The sequence below is a fragment of the Chenopodium quinoa genome, unplaced genomic scaffold (assembly GCF_001683475.1).
Source record: "Chenopodium quinoa cultivar QQ74 unplaced genomic scaffold, ASM168347v1, whole genome shotgun sequence".
NCBI classification, from domain to species: Eukaryota; Viridiplantae; Streptophyta; class Magnoliopsida; order Caryophyllales; family Amaranthaceae; genus Chenopodium; species Chenopodium quinoa.
This window is the reverse complement of record NW_018743206.1, coordinates 976,546-989,853: the sequence shown is the minus strand read 5'-3', so window position 1 is coordinate 989,853 and position 13,308 is coordinate 976,546. Positions and strand designations below refer to the sequence as shown.

General features: G+C 36.4%; 1 protein-coding gene across 1 annotated transcript; it reads right to left on the bottom strand.

Moving 5' to 3' along the window:
- Positions 1 to 1,335: 1,335 nt before the first annotated feature.
- On the bottom strand, positions 1,336 to 5,889 carry LOC110734025. Its single transcript, XM_021914082.1, has 8 exons — positions 5,406 to 5,889; positions 3,572 to 3,832; positions 3,108 to 3,454; positions 2,763 to 2,972; positions 2,548 to 2,676; positions 1,952 to 2,027; positions 1,774 to 1,869; positions 1,336 to 1,658 (listed from the first exon to the last, which is right to left on the bottom strand). The coding sequence occupies exons 3-7, from the start codon at positions 3,269 to 3,271 to the stop codon at positions 1,786 to 1,788; spliced, it is 663 nt and encodes a 220-aa protein (XP_021769774.1). The 5' UTR covers positions 3,272 to 3,454; positions 3,572 to 3,832; positions 5,406 to 5,889; the 3' UTR covers positions 1,336 to 1,658; positions 1,774 to 1,785.
- Positions 5,890 to 13,308: the final 7,419 nt, after the last annotated feature.

The following is a 13,308-nucleotide window of genomic DNA, read 5'->3' as shown; positions in this document are numbered from 1 at the left end:
TATATTATTTTCCTCTTATTCTTGATCTCCGTAGTGTAGTTTATTATTCAAATATAAATATTGGTTACCTCATAATCTAGATTATATTAGTTAATTAGGAATAGAAAGATCCGTTTCTCTGTGGATTCGACCCTACTTCCCTATCTACATTAGTTAGAGGATTTAGGAATTACTTTTGATTTGGGGATACGACTTTACCCTGTCAAAATTTGGCGCCGTTGCCGGGGAAACGGTTTTTATTTTTATTTCTGATTATTTTTGTAGTCTTAGGTTATTTTCTTTTTGTCTCAGAGAACGTTAGTTCTTTGAGGCAAATCTCACATTTGCTTTTAGTTTTTTGTTTATTCCCAGGTGTTCCGGATCAGGGTACATCCCATTTGATCCTAAGATCGAACGTTCCTTCCATAGACAGAAAAATCTCTACAAGCAAATCTTGGCGGATTATTGTGATGATAATAATAATCACCGCGATCCTCCAACTGGTTCTAGCGATTCAGAGGTATCATCAGACGCAGAATCAGAGATGGCGGTTCCAAAGAATCTTAGTGATTACTCACAACTAAAGCTTTCAGATTTTCCACATCTCACTCCCACTCCGGCTCTTGATGGGGTTCAATTCGAAATTAAACCTCAATTTATAACGATGATAGAGAGGAAGCAATTTAGTGGAGCCAATGGTGAAGACCCAAATCTTCACATTGCCGACTATTGTCAATATTGCAATACCATCAGGCAAGCTAGGGTCACTCAAGACCAAATCAGGGAGATTTTATTTCCCTTCTCTTTAACTGGAAAAGCTAAATTGTGGTTTAATGGCTTAAATAGAACTGCACTTTGTATAACTGACTGGGAAACTCTTGTTTTGAATTTTTATAACAAGTATTATCCTGCAGAGAGAACAGCCGTACTACGGAGTGCGATTCAGAACTTTGCCCAAGAAGCCTATGAATCCTTATATGAGGCTTGGGAGAGGTTCAAGGACTTACAAAGAGAATGCCCCACTACAACAAAAGGATTAATTAACAGAGTTTTTTTTCTATAAAACACAGCGTTTGTAAAGCGCTATTGAATATATGCGCTGCTAAAACAATTATAGCGCTTAAGTTAAGCGCCATTAATAGTGTTCAATTTAGCAGCAGTGAATATAAAACGCTGTAAAATCAATTAAAATGGTGGGAAGGTTGATGACATTCATAATTGATTTATTTTGAATTAATCAATAGCATTTATTAGAAAACGCTGTTAAATATTTTAAATTCAAAATCTATATAATGCATTAATTATAATTATTAATAAATATGTAGCTAAACAAATCAGTACAAACTAACCAAGATCTAGAACAGAACTAAATTTAGTTTTCCAAATGAAATAAATGTCTTAAGGTCTCATAAAATACAAATAATATTAATAGTCATTTTTGGTAACACTCTCCAAGAAAGGGAAAAAATTACAATACAATATATGTCAATTCAAATATATACATACCCTAATTAAGTCACTACAAAATTCTTAAATTAAAAATTTGTGGCCTATTACAAATTAAAATACATGGTGAATCAACCACATATTCACATGAGAAGAACATGACGTGCCCATTGAGTTCGGATTTCATCAATTTGTTCTTGATCATACCTTGAGACATTGCAATCATGAAAGTACTGCAAAATATAAAATAAGACCGGACAAAAAAGAATAAATAAAATAAGAATTTTGATTAACATAATAAGCATCAAATGTAGGCATATTAAGTTTAAAACAAAGAAAAGGTCATACATCTTCAAAAATTTAGGTTTGCTTATGGTCAATGATCTCTTTCATAAATCTCATAACGTAATATCCACAATCAACGCCATTATTTTGTCGTGGGCACTGCATAATCATGACAAAAAAATAATCATAAATAATTTCAAAAATTGTAAAATATAACAAAAATTACAGTCATACAACATACTTGTATCTGCACCCACTTGGTGCTCATTTTAATCTTCTTTAACAATCCTTTTTCACTTCGAAAACCAAAGAGTGCTCTGCATAACAACAAAATTGCAATAATTAACCATTGCATTTCACACTTGATTATGTCACCTTGAAAATTGCATTAATTAACCTTTGCATTTTACACTTGATTTCAAGTAATAGATCGATGATGAGATGACCATTGTAGATGAAATAAAAGATGCTACACTACACTTATGTCCTTATTTATACATTTCCTACATAATTCTCCAACTCCGTACCATTTCTGCCAGAGTTGACACTACATCAGTTGCACAACTAAAGGTAATATTGTATTGTCTGCACTCCTATGGTATATAATTGCACAACTCAACAAGGCATCTTCTTACCAAATTGTTCGTTAGAAAACTATTAGAAATCTAGGAGTAAACTCACATGCCAAATCTTAAGAAGCAGCATATAAGAAATTAAAACAAGAAAATGACAATGAGCTTAGAATTATACATTCAACCTAAAAATATGAAAATCTGGCACTTTTTAGAGGAATTTTGCACCAATATTCATTAAAAGAAATTGAAAAAAGTCTCTAACCTGTCGACAATTGAACGCAAATCATCTCCAATTCCATTTCCTGTGCCTTTGTTATTTTCATTGTGTAGAGGATCCAGAAAATATACGATGTCATTATACGGATCAATAACACACAACACCCAATGAATCCTATGTAGTAAGGGGTAAAAACCAACTCTTAGTAGTTTAAATTATTCACCATGGACAAATATAATATAAAAAAATAATATACATACCCAACATTATACGGTGCTAGGAAGACCCTTCCTTTAGTTGCCTCAACTTTAAATAATGTATTCTTGATGTATTCAGAACAAGCTCTTTGATCCTCTTCAACTTTCTTTATCTCTCCCTTCTTAAATTGTGCTACGGGAGATATCCCACTTGGACATAAAAAGCCAAATAAACCCACTAAACCAAGCATTTGGCAACGACGATGTAATAACCTACGAATTCATCATGAAAGATATATGACTAAATGGATCTTTAAAACTAAATATATCATGTAACCAACATAAACATATTTCCTTAAAAAAAACAACAAAAAAAACAGTATAAACAAACAGCTAATAAACACTCACGACATGTAAATTACGATATGACAGACACCAATTTTTGCTTGGGCAAGAAATTGAAAAATTTCTTCACGGCCTATGAAGATCTCATTATTTTGACCAGGAATTCCCATGTCAATAAGGATGTGAATTTGTTCTTTCTGAGCCATCTTCAAAGTGTACTTGTGCATTATTTGAAGATCAGCCGGAAGGGTGTCTGGGAATGGGATTGTTTCAATATTATCATCCAACTTTTGTGGTTGATATTCAGATGATGCATGAGAAGGTTCATCATTTCTTAATATGGTATTCAATGGAGAAGCTTTGGTCTTCTTAGCTTTGGGATCTGAAGAACTTTTATGACCCTGTGAACACTAGTAATCCAAAGTTTTTTTTTTTAGAAAAAAAAACAACTGTAAAAATTTTATGACCAAAAAACGCAAAGTGGCAATCATCAAGAAATAATATTAAAAAAAAAAATGAATTTATACCGGAACATCTGTAATAATGAGATGTGTGGGCCACAATACGATTGTGTTTATGGCATCTTTAAGGACGAATGCTTCACCATCATCGAGAGGGACGGGCAAAGGTGTATGCTCCTCAGTTGTATAATCTATTGCAACTCACATGTAACCCGATGGTAATGATTTATTATGTACCACAGAACCGTTGATAACATTGTGCACCTTTCCAGTAGCTACCACTCTATAACTCGGATCTGATAAAGCTAATTGGCATGCAATTATTCCCTATATAATAAATAGTAAAAACTGATTTAGCATAATTCGTCTCAACTAAGACCTAACAATATAGCAATATAAAATTTTCAACACTAATGTAAGGAACTTTGGGATGGAGTCTGAAACATTATACCTTGCCCCTATTTTGTTCAAATAATTGTCTTTATAGTTATCTAACCACTTCAATTAGTAATTTTGCTAAATCCTGTTGTTAGACAACTAGATATGTATGATATAATTTATAAGACTCATCATAAGAGTGCTAGAAAGAGTTCCAGTGGGAAGATAGAACCTCCATTAGGTTCAATATACCTCTAGCAACATGACATTCCCAGAGTTGTAGTATTGAATTCCCAGAGAATATGATAGGGAAAAAAAGAGTTGCAGTGTGAGAACGATATAAATTAATGTAAAGCTTATATTCCAAAGGCAACACCAATATCAATGTATTTTAACTTCAAAGTTTCACAACCAGCATCACTTTAACATATTTAATTATACTACATATAAGGCATCTTCACACGTGTCTTTAACAAACTAATCAAAATTTAATGAGAAAAATAATGAAATTTTTACCTCAGGAAATAGTGAATTTGATATCTTGATGATTGATTACATTTGTGGGTCCGGGTTTCTCTTCCCCTTATTTTACTCAGTTTTTCAGAGCAAGCTAGAAAATTAGAAAGTGTACAAAGTAGAAACTTCATGTTTGTGATGTATCTTGTTATTGTTTTAGTAGTTGTGCAAGTATTTTTGGTGCCCAATTAAATTAGTTATTGCAAATTATCATAGATACTTTGGTCCAATCCTACATTTAGTACTCTTTTAGTGAATCCATGGTATAGACATGACCAGATAAATTCACGAAAAAAATTGTACAAGTTAACAGACTCATGATTTTTGACTCAATAATTATGCATGTTGGCTGTTGTATTTTTCTCCATTTATTGCAATTAATTTGATTATTAACCATATGTACCTACATGCATACTTTCTACTTACATAGATATGTATGATCCACAGCTAATGATTGTTGAACGACCCAAATGACTAAACTTGTCAATTGAATGACTATGTATCATAATATACAACAGAGACACGCACCCTAAACATCTAAACTAAGATTTTTTTTTTTAAGAAACATCTAAACTAAGATTCTGTTGTATTCACTTATGATTATGTGAAAGTTTGAATTTTTAATCCTACCTAATTTTTTCAGTTACTGCAGCAAATCTACTCTTCTCAAACGGACGGAACCTTGTGTGATTCAGATCCTCTCCATTTTAAGAACAAAATATAACACTAGAACACATGCTAGCCTTCTACCTCAATTAAATAGGCAATGGGGGTCATATAAGCCTAATGAAATATCAAACAACCAGAATAAAATGGAACAAAACACAATTTATTAACATGCAAATTAGCAAATTCAGATTAAACCTCAAAAAACCTTAATCAAAATTGCAAATTTCATAACTAAAAGTCCTATAAACAGCATAACCCAAAAACATTGAATATTGACCCATGAAGAACAGCAAATTCAAACTTAAAAAATGCAATTACATAAGAAAAAAATACTCACAATTGATAATTTCAATCAACGAAGTCCGCAAACACCAGTAGAGAGGACAATGAAGTGCTCAATTTGCAGAAATAGAAGAATTGCTCAACTACCCACAATTTGCCGGAGAAGAGGAATTGCTTAACAATTTATTGGACTGAAGGGAACTCCTTAATTAATTTAGGGAAACTGGGATTTGGATTTGGATTGAAGGGAACTCAATTTGGGGAAATTGGGATTGAAGGCTGAAGTTTCTAGTGGCAAAACAAAAAAAAAATAAAAAAATTTGTGAAGTGGAGGGAGCAGTGAAGTCGTGGGTAATTGTGAGTAGTAGACTAGTATTCTAATACTAGTAGTTTGGTGGGAAATTAGGCTAAGAAATAGGAATACTTTTTTTTTATTATTTATTTATTATATATAACCACTTTAATTGATAGCACTTGATTTACAGCGTTTATTCCTAAACGCTATATAAAACTATGATGAAAACTAAGGTGATTTTAATAGCATCTTTCTAACAGCACTTAAAAATAATGTGCTATCATTTGATAACAATAATAGCATTTTATCATTAGTGCTATTAATTTGGTGCTACTAATTAACCTTTTTGTTGTAGTGCCCCCACCATAATTTAGCACAATGGCAATTAATCCAAGCCTTTTATAATGGCATTGGAAATTCCTCTAGAATAATTTAAGATTCTGCAGCTAGTGGGAGATTTATGAATCTTAATGTTGATGATGCAGGTCAGGTTATTGAAGATATGGCAATACATAATTCCCAATATGGCAATCCTAGAGGATTTGCTAACAAGGGGAAACATAATGTTGACTCTGTATCCTTTTTGCAAGCTAAACTGACCTCTATATGCCAAAAATTAGATAATCTTAGCACTGCTAATGTAGCTAATGTTTCTGCGATTAATAATAATTCTAATGAGGCTTTTTGTGAAAATTGTGGAATTTTAGGTCATTGGGAACAAGATTGCAGGAGTTCCATGGAGCAAGTTAATGTCTTTCAAGCTTATAGGCAGAATAACCCATACTCCAACACCTACAATCCCGGGTATCGGAACCATCCGTTCCTTTCCTACCGGAGTACTAATGTTCAAAATCCACCACCACAAGAACCATAGGCGCCAATTCAAACAGCAGCAGAAATATTACCATCCCAATGCTGGCCAAAAGAACCAACCGCAACAACCTTCCTCATCTTCCGACCCTTCTCTGGTGGAAATTAGAGCGATGTTGGTTAATATGCAGAAGCACATGAAGAGTAGAGATGCGACAATTGATTCAATTCTAGCGCACAATAAAATTGTAGATAATTAAATTGCGCAACTTTCCGCTACTCTACAAGCCCACCAACAGGGAGCTCTGCAGCACAGCCGACCAGGCCTACGGATCAAGCATATGCAATTACTCTAAGGTGTTGTTCAAACTATGAAGGGCCCCCTACGCCCAGAGTTGATGAACCTGATTTATTAAATAATGCTAATCTTCATTCCGTTAAACCAAACAATGTAGTTAATAGCCCTGCAGGGCTAAAGGATAGTACTAACATATCTAATTCTACATTGCAGGGTACGACTCCAGAGAAGGTGGCTACTCCAGACAAGAGCAACAATGCTCAAAAGACAATTATCAAACTTCCATTCCCCAATCGTCACTTGAATATAAATTTCGATAAGAAGTTTGGTAAGTTACTGGAGATGGTAAAGATTTGAAGGTAACAGTTCCCTTCACTGAATTAATCACACAAATTCCTTCATATGCAAAATTTATGAAAGAAATATTGACAAGGAAAAGGTCTATTAGTGAGGTACAGACAGTAGCTTTCACTGCAGAGTGTAGTGCCGTACTTCAAAATAAGTCTCCACCTAAATTAAAAGATCCGGGTAGTTTTTTTATCCCTTGTCATATAGGCAATCTAATGATTGATAATGCATTGTGTGATTTGACTGCTAGCGTTAGTGTCATGCCATTATATGTGTGTTCCAAGTTGAATATGGGTAAATTAAAAGCTACCAATATAACTCTACAATCGCCGACCGTTCTTTCAAATACCCCTTAGGTGTTTTAGAAGATGTCCCCGTTGGAGTAGGTAAATTCTATATACCTGTTGATTTTGTTGTTCTTGATATGGCTGAGGATATGCAAACCCCAATTATTTTGGGTAGACCATTCCTTAACACTGTTGGAGCAATCATAGATGTGAGAAGTGGTAAGTTAACACTATCAGTAGGGGATGATAAAGTTATTTTCAATCTTAATAATACCCCTAAAAGCTCCATAACTAAGGAAAAATGTTTTAGTGTTAATGTGGTTGAGAATTATTCTAACAAGCCCCAAGCTCTTGAAAAAGATCCCTTGGAAGCGGTATGTTGTGTTGCATCCTTTTCAGATAAGATAGACAAATGGCAGAAGGAAGTCGATGCAATATAAAGAGCCCTCTACACTGTTGGTCTTGGTTTTGAGGACGAAGAGGTGGAATCAATCAAGCAACTTGTGCGATTTGAGCCTACGGTAAGTATTCCGCCAGATCGAAGTGCAAGTGTTGAATGCAATGACAATTTGAAGCAACCCTCGATCAAAGAAGGATCTTCAGTGCGTAGCATTGAAGACCTCCCAATCCAAGTCAAGGAGAATCCACCAGACAAATTAAAATGGCACCCCACAGGGCATGTCAGGAAGCCGCGTCGTAGCCAAAACACCGCTAGACCGGGTGAGAAACCGCCCGATCAAGCGTTAGGACAAGGGTCCTAATTCTTGTACTTGGTAAAAAGATCGTGCGGGACCTAGATAAGCTAGCGCTTTGCAGGAGGCAACCCGTATTTTTAATGCTTTTAAGACTAGTTTTTCTTTCCTTTTTCTTATGAGAGGAGAGATGAGGGAATTTAATGAGTTTTTTATGAGTGTTTATATAGGTTTGAAGGAAAAGAAATAGCCAAATTTTTAAGAAAATAAGAAAATATGAAAGCTGATAATTAGCCTCGGGCCTGATCGGGCGAATGCCGCCCGACCGGGCGCGAGAGCTAGGCTTCAAAATCAAGTATTTTTGCCCGACTGGGCGCGAAACTCGTCGTATACAGACAAAAATTGTCCGCCCGATCGGGCAAATCTCGCCCGACCGGGCGCGAGAAGTGGCAACAATTTGAACGTTAGATCGCCCGAGCGGGCGATGGGCGCCCGACCAGGCGCGAGAGTTGAAGAAAATCAGGCTATTTTGCCCGACCGGGCGCGAGAACTTCCAAACAAAAAAATCCCAGATCGCCCGACCGGACGACATACCGCCCGACCGGGCGTGAAGGGCGACCGCCTCCTCTTCTTCTTTCTTTTCTTCTTTATTCCTTCATTTCTTCTTTCCTCCATTACTTTCTCTCTCTAAAACTCAAATTCTCTCTACCTCTCAAATTCTCTCTACCTTCTCTCTAAGATTTCTCCTTCATTTCTAACCCAAATCCAAAACTTTTTACATATTTTTGATCCCCTCTTCATCCTCTAAATTTCTACACCAAAATCTTCAAGTTCTAATCAAATAATTTTTAGACCCATTTTAAAAAAAATTCAACAATGGCGGCAAAGAGGGCAAGAACACTTTTAGGGGGAAGCTCAAGCTCAAGTTAGCAATATGACCCGGCGTTGCAACTACCGCATTGGCCGACGATCAAAATCGCAACCCCGGAATAGAAGGAAAAGCTTGAGCAACTCTACGGGCGTGAGGTGATTTCTTCACGGTGGTTACACCGCCCTACTTTAGATGCATTAGGTTTACATGATTATGTTAGGAGATTTTTGAACAATATTGGAATGAGGAAATTTTTTGATATGCATTATGCCACTTATCATGAATTAACCTGTGAATTTATTTCCTCTTTGCATGTTTATAGCCATAAAAATGGGTCAAAATTAATGTTTAGGTTAAATAATAGAAATATTACTTTAACTTTTGTTGATTTTTGTAAATTGTTTGATTTGGAACCTAATTTGCCTCACCAATGGCATGCCGAATACAAAATGGATGATATTTATACTGCCTTGACTAGTTTGCCGACGCCTAACGCCCAACATGCTAGTGCTAAACCAATCCATCACCCCGTTCCTAAAGTTTGGCAACGATTTGCTGGTGTTAGCTTTTTAGGTAGGAACGAGCCCCATAACTGTCAAACTAATGAACTTGCTGTTATTTGTCATTATGTGTTCGGATTCGGGAAGCTTAACATAGCTAGGTATATCATTTATTACTTAGCTAGGCATGCTACGGTTAGTAACACCGCTACTACCCCCATCCGTCTTGGTGACCTTATCACTAGGATAGCTATCAAGAAGGCCGGTTTTGTAGAGGCTAGACCTCACCAGGTGACCAACTATGGACGTGATACCTACATGACCACTAGGTACCTAGAGGAGTTGGGTTGGGTACGATCGGACGGTAAGCAGACACCCTTCTGGTGTATTAGGACTGGGAGCGAGCAACCTTTGCCCATCTTTCCCCTACCCAGTCCTGACTTGACCGCCTTTCCCCCAGGGCAACCATCCTATACATATGATCTTTTAGTTTCCAACGCTAAGGGGCAGGCACCACCACCACCAGTTCCACCACATCACCCTCAGCCTCAGCCCGAGGTGGAATTCTCTCCACCTCGCATGTCTCACTCCATCCCTCATGTTGACTCTGACCCATTTTGGGACCTTCAGAGTATAGGTCAAGCCTTCAGACGTATCGAGCATTCCCATACTGACCTTAGGAGGATGGTAGGCTCCATAGACCAGAGGTTAGGGTATCTAGAGAAGAACCAGGGTAGAGCTCTCTACCCTATGTACGATGATTATGCTCGTCGGGGCAACATTCCCGACGACGCTATTCACCCTGACTAGTTTCAGCCTCCACCCCAGGGATACGATAGGGATCCCACTGCCCATGGTATTGACACTGACTATTCTTCTTTCCATGGGTACGGCCAGGACATTCCTTTCGGGGGACCGGCGAGGAGGATTTTTCATGATGATTATTTTGGTGGTAGCTCTTCTGGTGCAGGTGGCAGTGGAGGTGCAGGTTTCGAGTCGATGGATGAGGATGATCAGGACTAGCTATGTTGGGCTAGTTCCCGAGCCAATGAGGACATTATCTGATTCTGACTTGGGGGAAATTTTGGATTTGGTATATTTCTTTTTCTCTTTTCTTTTATTTTTGGTGTGTTTTCTTAGGTTAGATTTATTACTTTCTATGTTAGTTTTATTTCTTTTATATATATAAAAAATACAAAAAAAAATTGAAAAATTGAAAAAATCCAAAAATACGTTCCAATGAATTGTAAATTATGCTTCCCTGTGCCCCTTACTTGAGAAAATTGTTTTGATTCTTGGTATATGATGATAAGCATTGTGGATTAGTTGATCATGATTTGATGTTTGATTGCCTTGAAACCTTAACATGAGTCAATTTTGCCCAACTACTTGTGAATATAGTGCTTGACTAGTTGATTTGATTAGGAATGTGTGTTAGTTCCTGGTATGTCAATGAATTTGAGTACTGGTTTGCAACTATAAGTAATGTTTGTATGATTCATTATTATGAACATTGTGGAGGACGAAGGCATTTGTTCTTTTAGGTAGCCTCAAGATGATTGTAGATACATTCGTTCCCTTCTTGCTACCCATGTTGTTGCCTTGACTTTTTGTTTTTTTATTAGCCACATTACGAGCCTATTCTGCCCCATTGGTTACTAGTCCCAAGCTTGGCTTGGGGGAGCTATTAGTGAGTGAGGCGAGGGAGTTTGTAGTGTGCTTATTATCTGCACAATTTGGATGGGTTTTGAGAAGTTATTTTATTCCTGATCGTAGTTTATTTTTGATGAGTTTGAAAGTTATATTTTCTTGAAAAAAATAAAGCATGAAATTATGAAAAAAAAAAGAGAAGTTCAAGTGGAAAAAATAAGTGAACTTCAATAGAAAACAAAAAAGAAAAGAAATAAAGGTGTGTTCAAATGTTCTAGTTGGAGGTTAATCAAAGGAAAAAAATAATAAGAGTTTCAATGAAAAATTCAAGTTTGGAAATAAAGTTTGTTTATTCACTCCACTTCCTCATTATTATATTCTTATGAGTGAAATTGTAAGTGTTGGGATTGTTTATATTGATTGGAGTATGTTTGGTTGATGTTGAAGTTGGTTTTGTAGGAGATGTTGATCATTATTTATTTTGATCATGGGTTGTACTAGGATTTGATCCCTTAAGCATAGCTTTTCTCTCACTTGTTCCCAAATGATTTCCTACCCTTTTCCCTAGCCTTACATTACAAGCTTTAAAGACCTTCCGACCTTTGTGCATAGAATTGTATGAATGTGAAAGTGTTGTTTATCAATGCAAGTTATGATTTGACATATTTCGATTCGACTAGTAGGTTGAGCGTTCATTGTTTTATACACACGAGAGTGTGAGTTGGGAGGGCATTGTTCACATAAAGGGTTGGTTGGAGAGCGATCGAGTACATCTTTTACTCGCCACATAAATGAGAGTTGAGTGTGTGAGCACTAGTCTTGAATTCTATATGCTCTTGTGGTTTGCTCCATTTGACAATTGTTAGGGAAGATTGGTAGTTAGATGGATTTGATTGGTTGATTTTGAAGAATGTTTATTTGATTTACCCTGGATCGTTTGTGCTTGATTTTTACTTTTAGGTGAAGCATATTTATTGATTCATTGATGAGATCTTTGCTTAGGAACAAGCAAAGGTTTGGCTTAGGGGAGTTTGATGTGTCTATTTTATTTAGTATTTTACCCCTGTCCCTTGGTCATAATTAGTAGTGTTTTTGGCTCTTTAGAGCCACTTTTATTACTAATTGGTGTTTTCTAGTGTTTTCGTAGATTTGGTTAACTTTTGCAGGGAATTAAACTTTTGGAGTATTTTCCCGAAATATTTTGGAGAAATAACGAGAATTGGAGAAGCACGATTGGATTTTATAGCCCAGGGCCAGTTAGAGTCATCGAACCGGTGATTAAGGGCTCGGTATAGGTGATACCGGGGCATTTGGGCCGAGTATTAAATACCGGAAGAGGAAACCCAAATTGGCCCGAAGAATTGGAGCCCAATCGTATTCCAATTTATGGCCCAAGAGAGCCGCCCGGCCAAAGAGGCTGGCGCCCGGAGGCGCACCCGGCCGGGTGGGAGAAGCTAAGGTCGGCGCCCGATGACGTGCCGAGCCGGGCGCGAGATTCTACCTGACGAGCAAAAAGGCGCGCCCGATCGGGCGGTGCCTCGCCCGATCGGGTGCGTGTAATTATTTGGAGACGATTAGCGTCGTTTAAGTTTGTTTTAGTTTAGGATTTGTACGGAGTATAAATACTTCTTCGTAATACGATTTTAGGAAATCTAATTATCTATCTATCTCTCTCTCTCTCTTTCTTTTAACCTCTTAATTGTTTTCTTAGATTTCTTTCACTTAAACCTTTTATCTTAATCTACTCTTAATTCCAGATTTATTTTGGTAACGATTTCTCTTCTCTTAATCTTAGTTTTTTATTTTATTCCTTTAATCTTGTCTTGATTTATTGCTTTGATTAGTTTAGTTTCTATTATGTGTGAGTAGTTTTATTTCTAGGGTTTATGGGGATCATAAATAATATGAAGGGGTAATTTATTGTTGTTAATTGTCAATGCTAGATTAATTTCCTATTGATTGATTTAATGCTCTGTGACTAGATTAGGCCTGATCTTTTATGCATGAGTTTGACAATATTGGTTCAAGATTCGATAGATGAGAATTGATGTTTAGGTTTAGTTTCAATAGGCATGTTAATTTATAAATGGTTAGGTCGAGATTCGAAAGATGAGATTTATTACCGGTAAATTAATTGTGTGATTATAATACATAGCGAAAGCCCTTTATAATCTGATTAATATATGCATTGATGAATTATTATTATA

Coding starts and splice junctions, on each gene's coding strand:
- LOC110734025 (XM_021914082.1), bottom strand. CDS start 3,271: ATGCACAAGTACACTTTGAAGATGGCTCAGAAAGAACAAATTCACATC. Junction 2,973..3,107: donor CATATCGTAATTTACATGTC/GTGAGTGTTTAT, acceptor ATGAATTCGTAG/GTTATTACATCGTCGTTGCC. Junction 2,028..2,547: donor TTGCGTTCAATTGTCGACAG/GTTAGAGACTTT, acceptor GTTGTTATGCAG/AGCACTCTTTGGTTTTCGAA.